This window comes from Nesoenas mayeri (assembly GCF_963082525.1).
Source record: "Nesoenas mayeri genome assembly, chromosome: 11".
Taxonomy (NCBI): domain Eukaryota; kingdom Metazoa; phylum Chordata; class Aves; order Columbiformes; family Columbidae; genus Nesoenas; species Nesoenas mayeri.
In genome coordinates, this window is record NC_137563.1 from 4,188,738 (window position 1) to 4,210,386 (window position 21,649).

Genomic DNA, 21,649 nt, shown 5'->3' on the forward strand with positions numbered 1-21,649 from the left:
CCAAAATGCAAGCTGTCTTGCTTTACCGAAGCAAGAACGTTCTTCTCAAGCACATAAAGCAAAGATATCAACAGCATGTCCAGTGCATTCATTGGAAACACCACCCAGAGCAGTCCAACGTGGTACGGTGTGATGGTGCTTTGAGGGAAAACACCTCATCCACGGCAAGGCAAATTTGGATCTGAATTATAACCCACAGCTGGCCAACCCTTGGACTCTGCTCCCTACCTCACTTCTGGGCATCTCACCCCAAAGTTGCCTGGCAGGGGCTGCTGTGCGCTGCCGCTTTAAGGCAGTGCCAGGCAGCAGGTCCTGTCTGCGGGAGCAGCAGGCAGCGATGCAGGCGGCGATGCGGGCAGCAAACCTCTGCTCTGCAGGACTCGCTGTCACTCGCTGCTCTCAACTTAATAACATTTGGCTGCTTGCGAGACATCTGACCGGCGAGCTAAAGGCTTCCTTCTAGCACAGCAGAGTTCCACCTGCTGCGGGCACAGCTGCCAGCATGGCAGCAGCGACGGGCTCTCCTGCCCCAAAAACTGCCAAGTCCTGCAAAAAGTATCGCACGGTGAAGCGGCACGCCGGCATCTACACCTACCAGGAGCCACCCCACAGGTAAGAGACCCTTCTCTCTCCTGAAGTGCAAATCTGCCTTACCCAGCACAGAAGTGGGGGTCTTGTCTTTGAGCTTTGATTTAGACAGAGCACGGTAAACATGGAGTGTGAGAAACATCACTCTTCTCTCTATATTTAGATCTATTTCAAAACTCTTTTTTATGTGTGTTTTGTTTGGGGTTTTTTGTTTGTTGGGGGGGGGTTTGTTGTTGTTTTTATTTTCACAAAAGTCATGTTTCACACTGCAACATAAATGTTGAACTTAAACACTGTAACTCCCATGAGGTCAAGGGTATGGCAGAGTAAGAAATCTCTCTATATTTTTCCTGTGTAATTACACATTTCGCTTAGATGTCCTCTGTGACTGAGGGAACAGGACTGTGGACTGACGGATCAGTATGTCCTTTCAATGTTATCACAAGGCATGGATTAGGTTATGATTTATTTCTAAATGATTAAAAGGTGTTGCTCTTTCAGCAAAGTTGCAGGGAACTTTCCCAACAAGTACACAGCAATATAATTAGAAAACTTCCTAGCTGGTGGTTGCTGCAGTACATCAGATCCCTTCATTTAATTCCGGGGAGCAGCAGTCACCACAGGTTTTAGACCTAAGTGAAAAAGGTTATTAGGAAGGCGCTGGAGAGAGACTCGAACTCTCGTGGGTTACTCTGAGCAGTATTTATTGTAGAAGATTTGTGGGAACAGCAGGGTTGGATCACCTCCTCAGAGAGTGACAATCATCCAGCAATACAGCTAGTCATTATATAGGATTCTAACAGGTATTAAGCAACTAAGCAAAATTTATCACTGTCTATCACTGTCAATGTCTTCAGGTTCATTCCGTCTCAGTGGTCTGCAGGTTTCACTTCTTTCTTCATGTTCCACTTGGCAAGTACCGAACGAAAAGTCCTTGGGTTGCAGGGCTAGCTTTGAAGTTCTACCTGTCTCATTTGTTATCCATAGTTCATCAGTCTAGTACAGAAATCAGCAAACCTAAGAATAGCATTTATCAATGTCTAAGGGTACAAAGTAAGCATAAGGTAACCAGGCTCGTGGTTCTGGGCAAGGGCTATACAGAGGACAAGCTGAGACTTGCAGCCTTAGCAGCACAGCTTATAACACTGATACAGGCCAAAATCCTAATTCCCTATTTTCCTATAACATTAAGCCTCTACAAGCGTGAATATTGCTGCTGTTTCTTATACAGTACCCTGTTTCAAACAGGGAATTGTAAGAGCTGTAGCTTAACAAATGTGCTGACAGCATCAGAAAAGATGATTGAATAATCATCCACAGAAATTTGCATCAAAGCATATTAATCTTTTTCAAGGACAAGTAATTCTTGGTGTGCGGGTCCCACGCTCCTGTCCCTCTCAGAAAGGAACAACAAAGAGCGACACGATCTAAGCATCTGGTCCCCCCCATTCTTATAAGAAAATATTTTATCGTTACTACAATCAAAATAAAAGGCCAAAAATATGTGGTGAATAAATGAATGTTAAGTGCACTTGCTGGGAATATTTAGACAGCACTTTGCTCCAGAAGAATATACAGAGTGTCTTGCTAGCATGATGTACAAGCTGTATGGCTGCAAATGCTCAGAGAAGAAAGACTGAGATTCGTGTTGGGGAGCTGGGATGGTTTATGACTGAGCAGCAAGCAGTGGAGAGAAAAAGAGGCAGATTCTGGAGATGGGGAAATCATCTGAATTATTTGTCAACTTTTAAACAATAAGGTCATGTGTGTTCCAGAGCTCACTGCTGTTATATTGCTCTAATAGGCAGGACCCTGTGCATATCAACAGTTTGCTGGGGATCTGAATGGGAATAATTTGTCTTATTTTTCTTCTCGTGGGGTGTGTGCTGGGCTGCCAGCAACTCAGATGATGATATTGGTGGAGAAAAGGCTGAGAGCCATGACCCAGAGCAGATCTTTCAGAACATCCAGTACCAGAAGGAGATTATATCCAACATCCGCTGTCGGCCGTGGCCGATGAGGCAGAAGCTGAGGGCACTCAGGTAAGGCTGTTGATAATGCTTAGTAATATGTTTTTTAGATAAATTATTTCACTCTGTCCCAAAAAGGAAAAACTATCTGTCCTTTGCAAGCTAATTGCACGTGTTGATTACATGGTAAGAGGACAGAAGCTGGCCACAATCTCCAGGTAATATATTACAAATGGCAGTAAATACTGGAAACTTGTAGGTTTAAAAGATACATCCAGTGTAGTAATAACACGTTTCACAGCTTAAGACTGCAATTATTATATTAATCCAAATTTACAATGAGTGTGTGCTCTTTGGGCCACCTGCCTAATTTGTGTCAGGTCTTTCACAGCATGATCTGTTTGGGGCTTACTTTATTTTTCTTTTTGTATGGCGTCTTTCTCTTAAAGCCTTGAATGATGCTAGGATGGCATTTGAATCACGAGGAATCCTTACCAGCAGCGGATCCTTTGTGTAAGCTTGTAGGCAGATGCTGTGAGTTGCTGCCTTCCTGCTTCTGCTGATGAGATTTTGGTGGTCCCCATCCACCTTCTGCTGAGGTCAAAGACTGTGTATGACCAGATGACTATGCACCTCTCTGCATCTTACAAGATCATTACAATAGATTTGCAGAAGAAGTGTTAGCATCCACTTGAGATTGACTAGGCTGTAATGACAATATTTTTATATTATGCATTTGGGTTGAAGCATTTCAAGACTTTGAACCAAAGGGACAGAGAGAGAGAAAAAACAAACAAATAGAGGAATACAACTCTCCCTGCAGTCAGACTTTCAAATGCAGAGTCTTCTCAGACAAAATGCTCAGTGGTTTTAGGGTGTCAGTAAAAACTTCAATAGGAAAAGAAAAAAGCTTTGCCTGGGAAAGGATTTTATGGTGAGATGGTCCATGATTGTATTTCAAAGCTTTTCACAACTTTGCCAGTTGCTGCTTGTGCAGAATGAGGGGCTCTGAGTAACACGATCAGTGTAGAATGAACTTCTATGTTCTTGTGCAGACAGGCAAAGGAGATTGTGCTGAAGTATGAAGGGAGGCTCACGAGAACAAGAGGTTATCAAGCCGCTGGTGCAGAGGTACAGCTATATTTTCTTAAACTACAGCTCTTTTCTATACCAACAGTCATCTGCAGTTTTCATTCCCAGAAAGCATATGTTTGCTGTGCAGTCTTGCTCTCCAACTCAAGAACTCTGTAGAGGGAAGAAAATGCAGTTAAAGTATTTTTTTTTTCTATTGTGAATTTAGTAATTGCATTTTTGCAGACTAATTTGATGTGTTGAGGGATGGATGCTCCTCTACCAACGCAGTATAAGCTTCCTTCTCAAATAATCTACAAATATTGGTGCCTGCTAGAGGAGGTGATGGGAATGGGATACCAACAGCACGATGCCAGTATTCTCTGAAGGGCTATTTCACCAAACTCTGGGGCCACAGTTCAATAGTTCTGTATGAAAAATGTGTCTAGCTTTTAGTTTGGAAGATAATCCTACAATAGCATATAGTAAAGACATTATTAAAAAAAGGTTTTAGCTTGCATAATACTCAAAGAATTTTAATCTAATCTTAGTAAATCTATTTACACCACTGAAAATAGACCTTGGCCCTCATTTCTGGAAATTAATAACATATAGGAAATTGCATAGGTATTATTGTTCTGTTGATACTGTAAAGTTATCTAAGTCAACAAATCAGAAACTGCATTCAGTTTTGCACATGTAGATTTTTTTTGTTATCCCCCCCTGCACACCACGCTGTGTGCAGGAAGATGCTTTCCTCTGACCATGCAAGAAATGGAGGTTGAATAAAGACTGTACAAAATATAACCACAGGTTTCTGCAGGTGTCAGATGTCATACACAGAACTGAGAATATAATAGTTAAATTTGCTGCTGTTGAATACAAAAGCTTACTTTTCCACTCCAAAAATGTCCCCTGAGGTATCATATTTCTCTTAAATTTCAGGTTAGTTGTCTGTTCATTTGCTTGTCCTAGAAATCAGATTCATTGTGTGTAGTGTAGCAGGATTCCCTCATAAATTACACAGAAGCCAGGTGTCCTGGCAATGCCCAACTTGGATGATTTCTGCTGCCCGGCCCCCAGCCATGGAGAAGGTGACAGCGAATGGTGCCCATTGGCTTCTTCTGCTGGTTCCTTACAGTCTTTATGTGTAAAAGGTGTAGATTGGTGGCTCTAGACTGTACACTCAGAGGTATATAAAAGATGCTTCTGTTTCATCTTTGTTGGCAATTGAATGGTAAACAGAGTCAAGGACTCCTGTGTCCCACCCCTGCCTCCCCATTTTGTGTGTTTCTAAAACCTACCGTGGTTTGCTTTACCCACAGACACGCTCTAAGGTCTTAGTAATTAATGCTTGTAGTATTTCTTGTGATACAAGATGAAAGAGATGAGAAAAATACTCTGCATTTCTATTTTTCCTTTTTTGTTGTTTGTTTGTTTGTTTGTTTCTAACATACAGAAGTGTCATATTTCTCATTTTTCTGCTTTTTTTTTTCTTCAGCTTTGGAGGAAGTTTATTCGACTTGCATATAACTTTGTGGTAATCTTTATTCCTTGGGAAATGAGAATTAAGAAAATCGAGAGTGAGTATAAAGATTTAATGGTATTGAGCAGTAAAGCACATGCTGGGTCTTAGGGTTTATTTTTGAATTTACTGAATTCAATAGATAATATTTGGGAAAAAGAGTTAGATGTAAACTTTCACCAGTGATGTTTTTGTTTAAAGTTTTGCTTTTTCTTCTTTTCCTGGTGCCTTAGACACGGTTCTCATCTCTGGTCCTAGTGGCAGGTAACTTTTCAAAAGTCAAATTTGTGCCATCGTGGTTCTGAAAATGCAGCAAGATTTCATTACAGTTTATTACAGCCCATGGGGCAACACCCTTGGGCTGACATCCCCCCAGGGTTGTTAAACGTGGTTGTAACCTGCGTCACCAGCCTTTGAGTCTTTGAATGGAATTAAAGCTGCCCTTAACATGACATCCGCAGCGAGGTTGTACATCTGTGCTTTGGTGGTAAAGAAAAGCAGATGCATCATGTTGCCCAGCACAGCAGCCTCATGTGTAAATGCTGCTGGTAATCATCAGACTTCCCCAACAGAGTCTGTGTTGGAATTACGTTTTCCTCAACGACATGTTAATATTTTGTCGAGTTTGCTGTATGCCCTGCATGAATAAGAAGTGGTTTTCTTCTGTTTTATTGTTCAAATAATACTTCATGAATAAATGACGTGAGCTTTAATAGACTGCGTAGCTCAGATAACTGTTTTCTGTGGTTTAAGGTCATTTTGGGTCTGGAGTTGCCTCTTACTTCATCTTCTTGAGATGGCTATTTGGAATCAATATCGTACTTACCATAATGACAGGAGCATTTGTAGTCTTACCAGAGGTAAGAATATGTTGTTAATAGTGACAGAAAAATGTTTACTGTTGCACTTTCCTCTCTGAATTAAACAGATGCCACACTTAAAGGCATACATCAATTTCAAATGTACAATTTAAAATGAATTATTTAAAATAAATTCCACTATTAAGAGTTTTTTTCTGCCAGAGGATAAGAGATTTTTGCTATTAGTGTTAGAGATTATATTTTGTCCACATAGTACTGATGCTTTTACAGAATATGTTTGTATCCAATTACTAAAATGGAGAACCAAATCCTAAAAGCTGTAGTTGGTGTTGAGTATGCTCTAGTCCTCTAAGTGTCATTTACAGGCAGAAAATCCCTCTCTGGGCTCTGAATCATTGTCCATTAGAAATAATTTTCTAGAAGTTCTGAACAGCCACAGCTTTATTTGTTTCTTGCAGGCAAGTAAGTCTATTTGTTAACTTTGTTAAATTATTCATAAATAACATTTTGCTTCTCCTAACCTGTGCTTCAGTAATGTTATCAAAAAATGTGGGAATATCTGATTTTTCTTCTCATTGGCTAAACTAAAAAAGTAAATATCCCCAAAACAAATGAAAAAATAAACTGAAATTAAAAAGGTGTTCAGAGAATCACAGAACGTCAGGGACTGGAAGGGACCTGGAAAGCTCATCCAGTGCAATCCCCCCATGGAGCAGGAACACCCAGATGAGGTTACACAGGAAGGTGTCCAGGCGGGTTGGAATGTCTGCAGAGAAGGAGACTCCACAACCTCCCTGGGCAGCCTGGGCCAGGCTCTGCCACCCTCACTGAGAAGAAGTTTCTTCTCAAATTTAAGTGGAACCTTTGTGTTCCAGTTTGTACCCATTGCCCCTTGTCCTATCTCTGGTTGTCACTGAGAAGAGCCTGGCTCCATCCTCCTGACACTCACCCTTTATATATTTGTAAACATTAATGAGGTCACCCCTCAGACTCCTCTTCTCCAAACTAAAGAGCCCCAGCTCCCTCAGCCTTTCCTCATAAGGGAGATGCTCCACTCCCTTCAGCATCTTTGTTGCCCTGCGCTGGACTCTCTCCAGCAGTTCCCTGTCCTGCTGGAACTGAGGGGCCAGAACTGGACACAATATTCCAGGTGTGGTCTCTCCAGGGCAGAGCAGAGGGGCAGGAGAACCTCTCTGACCTACTGACCACCCCCTTCTAATCCTCCCCAGGCACCATTGGCCTTCCTGGCCACAAGGGCCCAGTGCTGGCTCATGGTCATCCTGCTGTCCACCAGGACCCCCGGTCCCTTTCCCCTACGCTGCTCTCTAATAGGTCGTTCCCCAACCTATACTGGAACCTGGGTTGTTCCTGCCCAGATGTAAGAGTCTAAAGATCTCCAGAGAGCATCCTCTGTGTGGCAGCTCTCGGTGGTTCTGCCCAGCAGCCCCAGGGCAGATGGGGTCGGGCAGCTCCTCAGACCTTCTCTCTTCTTTCCCAGCTCCTGGCCGGAGCCCCGTTCGGCAGCACCGTCAGCAAGACCATTCCCAAGGAGCATATTGAATCTGCTCAAGACCTGGACACCATCTGGTCACTTGGGGCAAGGCTAAAACCGCTCTTTATTGTTTTGCTATCGCTGTTCTCTTGTAACCATTAGTTACTGCTCTTACTTACGGGCTCTGGTCTCTGCAGGGCTACCTCCAGTACTCCGTTTTGTTTTATGGCTACTACGGTCGTGACAGAAAGATTGGGAAAGCTGGATATCGGCTGCCTCTTGCTTACTTCCTTGTTGGAATGGCAGTGTTTGCTTACAGCTTTATCATTCTCTTAAAAAAGTAAGGCTCTCTGTTTATTGTTGTTTATGAGCTTGAGTGTTCAGGCAATCAGTAATGGTATATTTATCTAATTTCCTCTATTAATCCTGCATAGTTCTCTGTTAATCTCTTCAAGCCTGCTAATACCAGGGAGGCAGACTGAGTTTAATTATAGCTTGCCTTTTCATCTTGCTATCATTTGACTTTGTTCTCTCCTCAGTTTCACAGTCTATAAAAGTAGGGCAGAACAGACAATGATCTTTGTGTTTGTATAGTGTAAGGTGCAACACCCATGGAAGTCCTTTCTGTTTTCCTCTCTTCCGGCATAAGTATTGCTACAACAAAAATTTATATTTTAAGTATAATGCTTTCAATGTTATTATTCTAATCTATTGAAAGACAAATATAAAAATTCCATCCTAGATGTAATGTTTGTGGTTTTTTAGCCAGCACATGGCATCTCATTCAAGGGTCAGGAGTAGGAGTTACTCAGCAGAGAGAGCAAGACTACTAGAGTTGGCCATAAATCCAGGATTGTGCAATTCTTGGAGAGGGGCAAGGTCACTCTATTTTTAGCACTTCCCATAATAACTCTCTGATTTGTAGCTGAACCTCCGCTTTTTATTTTCATTCTACCTCCTGGTTTGTGAAAGGGTCACTGATATGTTTGACACCAATCTATTCATTTGCAGTTTCTGAAGATGATTAGCTCTTCCTCTGACTTAGCTCACTGACTCTTAGCTTATCTTCTTACAGTTCCCCTTTTAACATTGTCCTTTTGGATGGCCTTTCTTTCGTAAGCTATTAATTTCATTTCTTACACTTTGTCATATTCTGCCATCTTGCACATCAGAGATTAGCAAGTAGGGGTTTTTTCTGTTTCCCAAGGTCTGTAAAATGGCACTGAGTTTCTATTTGACAATGACGTTCATTCTGAGGGTGAAAGCAATACAGAAAACAAACAGATCTTGTGCACAATAACAAGTTTCGCCGAACTAGCTTGTAATCACAGTAATAGTGATCTTAGTGATAGTATCCTCCAGCTCGATCCTACCCAGAGACTGTAAAATGTTTAAGTCCACAGTTCTAGTGAGATTTATTTGCTTTGTTTTTCAGCTATAAATAGAGTAAATATCAAAATGCCCTTCTGCAGTGAGTCACTTCTGCAACAGAGCAAAAGTGAAGTTCATGCTCTGAACCTCACCCAGTTTTATTTTTCCTTCATAAAGTTGCCAACAATGACCATAATTGCTGCAAACATTTGGTAATTCTAAAGATGTAGACAGCTGAAAACTATGAACCAGACCGGTGATTTCCTTCATATTATCTTCACACATTAACTACCATTGGATATTTGTTTGGATTTTTTTTACAGAATGGCAAAGAACTCAAGAATGAGTTTAGCAAGTGCCTCTGATGAAAATTACACTTTCTGTTGGAGACTGTTCTGCGCTTGGGACTATTTAATAGGAAACCCCGAGGCTGCAGAGAGCAAAGCTGCTGCCATAGTTAATAGCGTTAGGGTGAGAAACTGACCTTCTAATTATTTAGAGTTGATTTGTTTGTTCATCTGTAAATTATATATATATATTATAGATATATATATATCTTTCTTCTCATTCCTTTGCATTTCCTGTTGTTTTCTAGTATTCATTTACAGATTTGTTTGCCTAGGGGAGGGCTGGGATTGCAGTGACATCATACTTGCTGGCACTGTCATTCTGTCCCAGCGAGGCCATTGTGTTCTTCAAGAGTTTTATTTAATGACACTGTATGTGGGACAAGAAATTAGACAACTAGAAACAAATTTCCTTCTGATGCAATTTCATTAAGTAACAGAATCAAATTCATGTTAACCATGTGAAAATGCTCATTTATTTCGTCTCTTCATAACAAATGGTCCAGCGACATCTTACAGGTCTCTCAGTATTAGAAAATTGCTTTAAATACAGATGTTTTCCATTTAGAATTTAAGAACAGATGTTGTTTTCATCAAAAGTATTTTATTTCCCAAATTTGGTGTATTAATTTCTTCAAATTGTGTCAAGGATAAATTAATAAGCTATAATATTTAGTTATTTCAATGACGGAGGATAACACCTGACAATTCTGTATTGTATTACTGACACATGGATTCTATAGGCACATTCTGCAAAATGATCTGAAAGTGTAAACCTCTGGTTGTAGCCTGTTGAACGTGCATGAATGAAAGTGCACAAGTATTTGATTACTATGTATTTGTTTCTCAGAAATTTCCTTTGCTATGTAAACTCACTTATCACTCTAAAAAGGTATGCAGGACAAAGAGGTATTTAACCAGTCACACTTCCAGATTGTAAACTTTTTTCTTAGTATACTTCATATTTTCTGTGAAAGATATGCATGTTATTTTTGCTGAACACTATAAAAATGTTAATGCTGTGTTTCTTTCAAGGAAGCTATATTGGAAGAGCAGGAAAAGAAGAAAAGCAAAAACTTGTATGTATATAAGACCAGAGATACTTTTCAAAGCACTGTTTCAATGCAGATAGCAATGCTAATCTGCTTTGCTCATACTTCTAAAAACAATATTAGAAGAGACTCCTGGTGTCCTAAGACAACCTAGTCTTTTTTTATTTTATTTTCCAGGGCAGTGACTATAAGCTTAAGAATTATTGCAAACATCCTTGTGCTTCTTTCACTTGCTGGTAGTATTTACATCATATACTTTGTTGTGGATCGATCCCAAAGGTTAGAGCGCACCAAAAAGGAGCTGACTCTTTGGGAAAAAAATGAGGTACTCTGTCTTTCTGCCGGTTTAATATTTCCTACATTTTCAGTTTTTATCTTAATTAATAAAGTAATAACTTTAAAGCTACAATGTCTGGAGTAAAGATTCCTGAGTGGTATTCTAGACCTATAATTTTAGATCACAACTATTGTTATTATCAATGTCAATAACAACTTTTCAAAGCATCTCCTCCAAGAAAAGCAGACATGAATGCATGTACATCAGCAATATTTCAGTCAGCACTCAAGGTTCCACAGATCTACATGAAAATCTACAAAAATGCAGCGTCTTTCTGTTTTTCAGGTAAGTGTGGTTGTGTCACTGATTACAATGATTGCACCGTCTGCTTTTGAACTTGTGGCAGCTCTGGAGATGTATCACCCAAGGACGACTCTTCGCTTCCAGCTTGCTAGGTATGGGCATTAATCAGCATAGAAAACATGGGGGGAGAAAGGGAGGAAGAGGAGAGGTGTGTTCTGGTCATATGTTTTAGTCCAGCCAAGACAGAGAATGAATGAGAAGTCCATGGGATGACAATGCCAATAACCCATATCTTATTCTTGCTGTTTTTAGGGTTCTTGTCCTATACCTTGGAAACCTCTACAGTTTAATCATTGCTCTCCTGGATAAAGTGGACAGTATGAGTGTCACTGTAAGTTTAACTTGTTTTCTGATGTGTAAAGCTAGTAGACTTTATAGAGTTTCATTTATTGTGATACATGTGAAGTCAGATGAAAACTTGTTTGGAATTGATGAAAACATATTACAGTTTGACAGAATCGTGAAGTTTAGCTTGTAGTGTTTGTTCACAACTATTTGCAGGTTTTTAGGGTAATTTCTGTGCATTGCTTAATGACTAAAAGCAAAAAAGTCATCACTTTGTGCCAAGTATTTCCAGCCACCTAAATTCAGCTATCAGTACTGTCCTTACAGGTTTCATTTGTATTTGTACATTGACAGCTACTTAACAGTCACCTAATTGCTGCTTGAAAATACATTAAGAAATGCCTCTATGTGTGTATGTTTTAGAAGGGACAGGCATCTGCATTTATGAACAGTTGAAAAAGTAGCTTTTGGGATATATATTATTTCAGGACTCTGACGTTAACAGCGATGCAAGTAATTCAACCAATTTCTTGGCAACTAAAAATTTTTCTAAAGAATACAATTTATCTACAACTATTCCTGATGTACAAATTAAAAGAAACAGCATGGTGACATTGGAAGAGAGTCATGGTCAAGGCTCGCTGGTTAACAAAACCGTTTCCTCCGTCACCCAGAACCCACAGGATCAGTGCTGGGAGACGTATGTTGGTCAAGTACGTAACTGTTTTATTATGTCGTCAACTTATTCCTAATCCATATTTGACAAAAAATAAGTCATGTTGTACTGTGTTCAATATTAGAGCTTTTCTTTGTATAAATTCCAGGATTTAGCTAAGGATTATGTAGAAAAGGTAAAGACTATGCAAGGTCATATGGCCACAGATACAAGCTTTGGTTTTTTGTTCAGTATCTACAATGTGTTCAGTGTTGCACAGATGTTCTTTTGCCAGGCTTTGGCCTCTGTCTTCAACTCTGCACAGGCAGATCTCTGCAGATGTGTGATACAGATCCTATTTTAAGAGGATACATCCTATTAAACTCATACAAAGAAACGCGACTGTAAAAATGCATAAGCGGTAACATGCATCCTGTGCAGATTCAGTTTGCAGCCTGGATAGATGGAGATGAAGACTTGAGCCAAATATGAGATTGTGCTCTTGGTCATTTGTACAATATATCCGAAATCCCTGTTCATTCTGCTTTACTAAATCACTGGAGAATTAAACGTTTTTCACTTCCTTAGAGAGAAAGAGGACAGCAACAAAAGGTTTCAAAATCCTGTCAGTTCATAAGAATGGAGCCAGCTGGGTGGCAGCACCACGTATGCATGTTCCCACAGTTAGGTTGCAGAAAATCTGTGGACTTAACATGACACTTGTTGCCTTCCTACATGCGAAGCTGTCGTTATTTGTGGCCTTTACTTTGAGTGACTAGCAGTGGCAGCGACACATACAGAGAGAAACGTTAACACAAAATTCAAAAGATGCTATTTAACGCAAATGTATTTTGGTCTCTGTCAGTGTTGCACTCCTGTCCAGGCCACTAGATTAAGAATGATGCCTATGGGCTTCTGCCTTGCTCTCAGCTCCTTGTTCCAGAGGAAGCAATATTAAAGGCCTTGTTTGATCGTCTGGAGCAAAGGACTCCTCCTAGGCTTATTAGCCTGCCTCCTGTTCTTGTTTGTAACCCTCCTATTGCATCAGCAAATTTTTAGAATCAGTGTTATTTAGAATCAGTGTTATTTTGATTGTTCGCTTTTTCTTCCAGAGCGGGCTAGAGAATTTAATCTTTTCTATTTAATTGTACATTTTTAAAGCCCAATTAAATACAGGATAACTCCATTCATTTCAAAGCACTAAAAAGGTTTCTTTTATGGCGTGACGATCCTACTGCCACTGGGTTTTGGTTTTGCATGAATAATAAGCATTTCTCACTCTTAGCAAGTATGTTTACAACAGTCAATATGATAAAGGATTGGGTACAATAGCAAAACCAATCCATTTTGGTTTATCTAGATATATTTTCAGAACAGTCATTTAAAAGAAAGCTTGAAGCCATCATGACCAGAGTTTTATTGCTGCAAACAATAGAAGGCACAATGGAAGCTTGATTATATTTGTTCTCTGTGCTAGAACAAAGACAATAAGGGAAAAGTCAAACACGAAAAGCTTAACAGGGAATAATTAATATATTCAAATCCTATTTTATGAGAATACTAAGCTTGAGTCAAAATACAGGTGCAAATGCAAAAGAGCCATACGCAGTCCAGAACAACTCAGTATGTGTGAACAATATGTATTTCAGGAGATGCTAAAGCTTTCAATTATCGACATGATTTTCACAGTCGCAAGCATCCTGCTGATTGATTTTTTTCGTGGACTGTGTGTCCGATATTTAAGTGATTGCTGGTGCTGGGATCTAGAAAGCAAGTTTGTAAGTACAGACTTTATTTTATCAAACTAAAATCCTAAAGATGGGTAGGCTCCTTTCCTTAGTACTGAACATCCTTAAAGCCTTTCAACAGAGAAATAATTTCTTGGTAGCACGCATGTATAAATGCACAGCTCAGACTGAGTTTAAATTGCTGCAACTGGATGTTTTTCTCAAGCCTCCTCCCATGGCCGTGGTGCAAAACTCTTTGTCTTTCCCAAAATGAGATAATGGAGCAGTCCCAGAGTGAAGGATGAGACAGAGGGCATGGAATTACTCCCCATATTTCATCTTCTCTGTAGGTGTGTAATTTATCCATAATGTAGATCGTGGTTCAAGAAACAATAAACAAAAAGCATAAAGCTCTTTAAGAAAATTATAGTGGTTAGCAAGGAGCTGTTGGCATGAAAGGCTGAGGACTGTTCTTTGTCCTTAACTAAAGACATGAAGTAAACTAGAGAGAAATTAGTTTATTGAATCCCCTGCTGCAGAGTAGGTTTTACTGTGTTCCCACTCTGTGCTGTCTGCAAACTGATTCAAATGCTTCTAATAAATTATATGGAAAAAAATAAATAAATAAGACAAATTATTCATCCTATGCTGTGTTTCTTGTAGCCAGAATATGGAGAATTCAAAATTGCAGAGAATGTCTTGCATTTGGTCTACAACCAAGGAATGATCTGGTATGTGGTCCATAAGTGATTTTTCTTGTCCTTTGTTGGCGGATTACTAAGTTAATCTGATGATTTCCAGTGAAACCTATTCAAGTAGGATATTGGCAATGCAAACTTTTATACTTTATTATCATGAGATTGTCTGTTGATAGTGAGCTATTGTTTACCTGATTTGTTTGGTTGGTTTTCATATGTTTTGCTATTAAAATTGCTTCTGGCAACACTGAGCACTGACATGATATTATTTTTCCAGGATGGGAGCTTTTTTTTCACCTTGCTTGCCAGCATTCAATGTTCTCAAGTTGATTGGACTCATGTACCTGAGGAGCTGGGCAGTGTTAACATGTAATGTCCCACATCAGCAGGTTTTCAGAGCATCTCGGTTAGTCAAAATAAGAACAAAAGATAAAGAACAAATCAAATGCAGACAATGGAAATGTCTTTTGTGCATAGGAACAAAATTACAGGATGTTCTAGCTCTTAAAATTGACGATCAAATTTGACAGTAATACTGATAGCAAAGGTCTGTGGAAAAAAAACCATAGTTACTGAGAAACAGAAGGGTTTGTAAAGTGAGGTAGTTAAGGGTGCGCAAGAACTGGAAAATGTCAGGGAATATTACTATGGCCTAACATAAATGCTTTTAATCTGCATGTCTTAACTGTTGCAAGTCCTATTTCTTGATGTTTCTTTCTTTGAAAGCTATGAAGCATCCGATTTTTCCTGTTGTGTTGCACAACAGATGTCCCCATATTTCTTCTATCACAGTTAATATCTTAATTGTTTACTCAAAATGGAAATAATTTAGAACACCTTTGATTCTTAAGAATCGGTTGTTTCTAACATGTTTTGAAGACGAATCAACTTCTGCCACTGTTCTTTTTCTTCCTGAACACAACCAGGCAGGAAGATCAGGTTTGATATTACAGAAGGGTGCTATGAACCACTCTCTGCCTGCAGCAGTGGTATCTGGAAAGCAGCGTAAATAGGATTTTGATCATTAAGAGGCTGTTCAAACTGGCTCTGTTCAGACTTTCTAATCATAGAAGAATGATTTTGATCTTTCAGAAATGTAGATCTTGAACTTGTTAGGTAGACACAGACTTGCACCTTTTTATGTTGCCTCTGTTTTTCTCTCTGATTAGTGTAATCTGAAACACGTCTACACCTTCTTGCAGATCCAATAATTTCTACTTGGCCATGTTGCTGTTCATGTTGTTCTTATGCATGTTACCAACAATTTTTGCTATTGCCCGATATAAGCCATCTTCAAGCTGTGGTCCCTTCAGGTGAGTTATAATGGACTAATGAAAATTGCAAAGATTTTATTTCACCCTCTTAGAATAAATTGATCAAGTTCAATAATACTAAAATTACCAATTAAAAAGAAAAAAAAAAGTTGATAGACAGGACAGTTTTTTCTGCTGCCAGTGTTTTCCAGTGTAAGATATAAATAGGCGAATATGTCAACATTCTGAATGAGGCTCAACATTTTGCTTAATGCACATGGTTCAGTTATTTTATAAGTTTGGGATGAAACTCTTTGTTTATTCAGTGCAACAGTGCTTAACAAACTGATGTACCTAGGATCTCTTACAACTTAATTTTACTTAATTGGGGGGACAAAGGAGGATGGGGAGGGAGATGGGTAGCGCCTTTTGGGGGGTGGTTTTGTTTTCTTTTAATCATTTCTTTTCTTTTTTTCCTCCTCTTGTAGTGGACAAGAAAAAATATATGATATCGTTTCTGAAACAATTCAACATGATTTTCCTGCATGGTTCAACACAGTGATTACTTACATCAGCAGTCCTGTGGTTGTCCTCCCTGCACTACTACTTTTATTGTAAGTACTGTGGTTTTCACAGGCAGTTTAAATTGATTGTAGCAATAGTGGCCTTATCCCTGGAGACTCAAATGCTGACACTGAGAAACAAACACTGTGTTATTGTAATAAGCACATCTGAAAAAAAAAATACATGGTATATGGATCAGACAGGAATGAGAGTATGTTAAAAAGACTATCACCACATTTTCAAAAGACATTTCTTGTTCTGGGATAGTGTTAGAGCAAGTTCACTATATGGTGTCAAGGCTTGCAGTGCTGCTGGTTCCAGGAACTTTTAAGATCCTTCTTCCCTCTCAAGACCTCCTCAGAAATTAATTTTCCATTTCCTCACAGTCATTAGTTCAGTTTGACTGTGAACAGGGCTCGGTCTGTCATTTAAAGAACCTACTGAGTCATCTTGATTTCTGACAAGATAAATCAATTATGAAGGTCTGCTCTTAATGTAATAGAACTTGCTGCAGACTGTCCGGTGAAAGCCTTTTATTACTGTAGTGTCCAAATAATTGTTCACAGCTGGGAATTAATATTTACTTTGACCTGTTTGAAACTCACTTTGTTTCTATGAAGCATCATTTGTCTTGCAGGTATTTTTGTGTGATTCTTTTTCCCTGTAAACTTCAGATGAATGCAGTTCATCCCACCAGTGGGCTTTTAGACAAATCAAAAGGACCAAAGCAATACTTCTTATTTGTAACTTTTTTCTCTAAGGTCCCAGCCATATAAATATGAATGTATTTACAAATTTAAGTAGATCTCTTGACTCCTTCAACCCAATGGCTAAGTATATATGTAAATGTTTGTGGTACAGAGTCTAGCTATTACATAAGACTTTACCTCATCTGAAAGCCAGTGTAATCCATGTTGTCAGGCCAGATCTGACCTCAGTTGTGCCAGTGTAAACAAGGTGTTATTCCAGTCAGTCAACAAAATTACATTGGTATGAGTGTGTGAGCTCAGCTGTAATTCTGGTATCTCTGTTCCATAACTTCGGACTTGTAAAAAAAAAAAGATGAGAAAATATTTATCAAAATTTTGTATTTTCAGCAACAACAAGACAAAAACAACAACGACAAAAGCTAGAAATGCACTCAGGGTTACATGCATAATGAAAAGACCTGCAAAATACACAGGCACAATTAGAACTGCTGTTAAATCTGTTTTCAGTCTCATTTCTTTCTTTCATGTATGTTTGCTTGAAAGAAGGCTGTGATCCATTATCACGGTATAAAGGAAATGCTACAAAGCAGCAACTGAACCTGTACATCATTTTGATGACCTATAAAACCCCCAAAGAGAAAACTCTCCAGACTGTTTGAAGTGACTCATAATCACCTCTTTCACTTCTAGCATGCTAATCTATTACCTACAAAGTATTGCAAGATCATTAAAATTCACCAACAATCAACTGAGGATGAAGATCCAAACAGTAAGTACAGCACAAAGCACTTTTACATGCAATTCAGTGGGTCTTCAGTAAAGCTCTAGTTATTAATAAATCTATAAAGTTGCTTTCAGTGTTTCACAATGTAAAACCGATCTACAGCAGTAGATTTACTTTCTAATCCATAATTATTCACTGCTTCTCATTGTTTCGAACGTATTTTAGGAAAGAACTGAAGATAAGAAAAAGGTGGTTCAGATGGCAGTAGGTAAGTTGGTAACCTTTAGAAATAACACTATTGAGACAGTGTTTGGATGCAACCCATTTTGATTTCTCATACACACAGAGAAATTCAACTAAATTGTAAAAACTGTACTTGCTGTAGAGTCCTCCTTTTAGATTAGATGGGTTTTAAGCTCAGCTTGACCTAATTTTGGTGTCACTGAAAGGCAGAGTGTGTAGTTTATAACCAAAGTCTGCTGGGAAATTTGGACTGAACAGGGCAGAACCTGGGAGGCATCTCTGATGATTCAAATCCTGACAGACCTTGCGTAAAATGTAGAGGCTAGGAATCCAAAGAGAAAGAAAGGAATGGCCCCTACTGTTTGACCTGAGCAGGTTGAATGTTTTCCTCAGCAATGAAAATATTTTAGACTTGTCTACTGTGTCTAAGGGAATTTGAACCTGCATCTTCCACTTCTCAGATTTTAGCTATGAGAAACCCCAAAAAGGATGCCGTCCTTCTGGTACCTCCTAGTGAAAGGAACAAGTAAAAATTTGTGAAGCCAAAGAGAAGCCATGACACAGCAGCTTTGTGGCCAGGTCTTAATGCTACTGTGACCACTTTATAGCTCTCCAGTGGACACTTAAATGGTGAAATACCTGATGTATAACAATATGGTGACCAGGAGTAACTAGTAAGGGCAGAGGGGTATGGGTCCTAGTTGGATTTCCTTTGTTACAAAATGAAATTCAACTTTGGGCTGTGACCAGCACAGTCACTGGAGCCAATTTGCTGAATTTGGCCACCTTCATATTGGAAGTGGTGTCCATTGCGAACTAAAATGAGGCTCTTGAAGAGAGTCATTGGCTTGTTGACTGTTTTGGAATCCTACAGTGTAATGTCCAGTGTTTTTTCTTTTTTCCTCAATATTATGTCTGCAATATACCCTAGAGCACTGATGCACCCCTTTTTCACCATGTCTCCCTATGTGACACCAGCTTCTCTTCTCTGAACACAGTGGGGTTCTGTCAGCCCTGCCTCTCCTGACCGAAGGGTGAATTTGAGCCACTGCATTTACAAAGCAGTTTCTAAATTTAGAGGCCTGGATAGTACTTGTAATAATTTCTGTTTTCTAGCCAGAATCCAAAATCTGGATGGGAATGACAAGAGACCTGAGCAAGAAACTGATATTATCAGCCAGGAGTCTTCTGTTCGGTCCTCAACTCCCCGAAAGAACGGCAGTGTCTTGAATTTTGAATCTCCTGTGAGCAAAGGCACCAGAATACAAACCATTTCCCAGTCTGTGCCCCAAACTGTGCCTTCAACTGATGTTGCAATACCTGTCAACACAACTCCCGCAACTTCAAGCTCTTTAACACCAGCTCCCTCAGTATCAAGTGTACAGAAACCAAGAAACAACCATATCACAAACAGGTAAGACTACTTTGGTTTTGAAACGGCATTTCTTCCATCAGCTCCATGACATACCTGTGTTTATTTACAAAATAGCAGTGTATTCAAACTGCCTGGAGTAGTGAAACAGCTGATGATAGGACAACCAATGATAGGACAAGGGGTAATGGGTACAAACTGGAACACAAAAGGTTCCACTTAAATTTGAGAAGAAACTTCTTCTCAGTGATGGTGGCAGAGCCTGGCCCAGGCTGCCCAGGGGGGTTGTGGAGTCTCCTTCTCTGCAGACATTCCAACCCGCCTGGACACCTTCCTGTGTAACCTCATCTGGGTGTTCCTGCTCCATGGGGGGACTGCACTGGATGAGCTTTCCAGGTCCCTTCCAATCCCTGACATTATGGGATTCTGTGAATTTTTAAAAGCAGATTCATTCATGAGTACTATTCAGAGTAGTTGACAGAGTTTGCACACACCTCAAGGAAAGATAAATACTGTTTCCCCTCAGGCATATAACTGGAAGAGTTTGTGCAGGATACGGTTTCCATGAACAAGACGAACCCAGTAAGAGTGAAGGAACTCTATGCAGAATGTCTGTGCAGGTCTAGTTGTAGGACAACCAGAGTTGGTCATCTGAAGGCTAATGCTTTAAACTATCTGTTGGGTTTTTTTCCAAGTGATCAAAGAACAGTTCTCAGAATAACAAGAAAACAGCACGGGAACATAACTTGAGAGGTCAATTGTCTTCTGCATTTTCACAGGGAAAAGCAAATATATGTCCTAATTTCTAGGGTATGTTTCTCAAACTGGTTCTAAAAATTTGGAACAATGGAGATTCTGTAAGCTCCACCCATTTTAAAAATCTAGTGTTTTACTTCCAGAGCAATAATTTTTGACACATTTTAATTACATTAGATAGATAAGTTTGTATCTCAATAGTTTGTTCATTTTTTTTTGTTCTTCCTAAAGGTACCCAAGTGTTGTGCATGGGAGTGCAAGTGAGCTCTGTAAAACAAAGCCCTACACACCAGTGACTTTCAAGAAGCACACTGAAGATGTTCATTCTGAGCCTCTCTTTAGAAAGGGCATTCGGCAGGTAAATCCGGATACTCTTGGGGCAGGGGCTCCTGTTTTTGTGGGACGTAGACCATACACTACCAGATATTTTGTTGTTAATGAAAATGAGTCCCACAAAAAATCACTCCGTTCTGCCTCCCGACTCCAAAGGCACTTCAGAAAAGACGAATCGGGAGACATTATTGAGTTGTATCCACGCAATGTCAGAAGATATGTGGTTCGAACTCCACACCAGATGTATTCCCCTCATCCCAGTGAAGACGAGGAGGATGAAGAGGAACTTGAGAGAGAATTCATTAACAGGTCCCATCGCCCTCGCTCACTGTCTGATCTTCGCCCAGCACCACGATTTTACATTGGGGAACGTGCTGATGGCCACATCCTTATGAGCAAAGATCTAGCCAGAGTGCATTACAAATCCTGGGATGATGGTTTTGAGCTGGATCTGGACAGGCCTCCATATGCTTACAAAAAAGTGCACCTGAACTATCCCGAGCCACGTGTGAAACCAAAATCAAAGCAAAAGCTGGAGCAATCTCTAACAGAATCTGATTCCGTTTCCATTGAATCCAGCAGCGATCCGCAGAACAGCAGCAACGACCAGTATATTCAGGTCATTCATAGCAAGGAAAAGTATCCAAAACCTGGGACAAAACTCACCAAAAATAAACCAAAAAACAGTGTTGATCTAAATATGTCTGAGCCTAATGAACTAGTATGTTCAAATGTCTGAGAAGGTGCCCCAGTGTCTTTGTGTTTTGAACAAGTATACATGCATTTGTTGTACTTGCTGTTCGAGGTCTATCAGAATAACTACAACATAGTCTTTGCAGCAACAGCGTATGCAGCCACTTGCAGTGGGAAAAGCATAGAATAGCCTTGTGGCTTACTGTTAACTGTACCTTGCTTTGCTATCACAACAGATACACTGAATAATTTAGAAGAGAAAATTATTGCAATTTTTTTACTTACTGTTATGCTATTAAAAACCAAAACCTCCACATAGTGGAAAATCAAAAGCTATGTACTTGGGGCACTTTAATTAAACCAGTACAAAAATATGTTAATAGAGCCTTTCTTTGACATGGTCACAGCTGAAGATGTTTCCACTGAATAAATTCAGCAGGTAATCAGTTTCCTACAAATAGAGTTGCTATTTACAGTGTGATTGATAACAGCATGGCTAGTTTGAATATAATAGAGCTGGAACAAATCAGCAATGAGTTAATTACAGAGAATAGTGAATTTCTTCAGGGTGTACTGTATGGGCAATGGAGTTATTTGACTGTAGCAATGCATGCCAGCCTTTCGTGTGAAATAATGGATCTTCTATTAATTTGCTGGTGAGACTCCACAGCACAGCTTCACTATGGATGTCTGTCTTTCTATAGCCTTTAAAACAACTTGATTCATTACTCCTAATTTAATTTTGATTTAATTTTATCG

The 21,649-nt window shown here is 39.6% G+C and overlaps 1 protein-coding gene across 1 annotated transcript; it reads left to right on the forward strand.

The window, feature by feature from the left end:
* Positions 1-502: 502 nt before the first annotated feature.
* TMC3 (transmembrane channel like 3) lies at positions 503-20,936 on the forward strand (the record flags this gene model as incomplete). The annotated part of the gene is made up of 22 exons (XM_080351452.1): positions 503-612; positions 2,487-2,630; positions 3,614-3,689; positions 5,131-5,212; positions 5,908-6,014; positions 7,474-7,572; positions 7,665-7,807; positions 9,162-9,309; positions 10,221-10,264; positions 10,415-10,562; positions 10,860-10,969; positions 11,130-11,208; positions 11,651-11,875; positions 13,467-13,595; positions 14,208-14,275; positions 14,520-14,648; positions 15,445-15,555; positions 15,984-16,109; positions 17,460-17,538; positions 17,719-17,761; positions 18,853-19,150; positions 20,096-20,936. The coding sequence occupies 22 exons, from the start codon at positions 503-505 to the stop codon at positions 20,934-20,936; spliced, it is 3,339 nt and encodes a 1,112-aa protein (XP_080207578.1).
* Between the last annotated feature and the right edge of the window lie 713 nt (positions 20,937-21,649).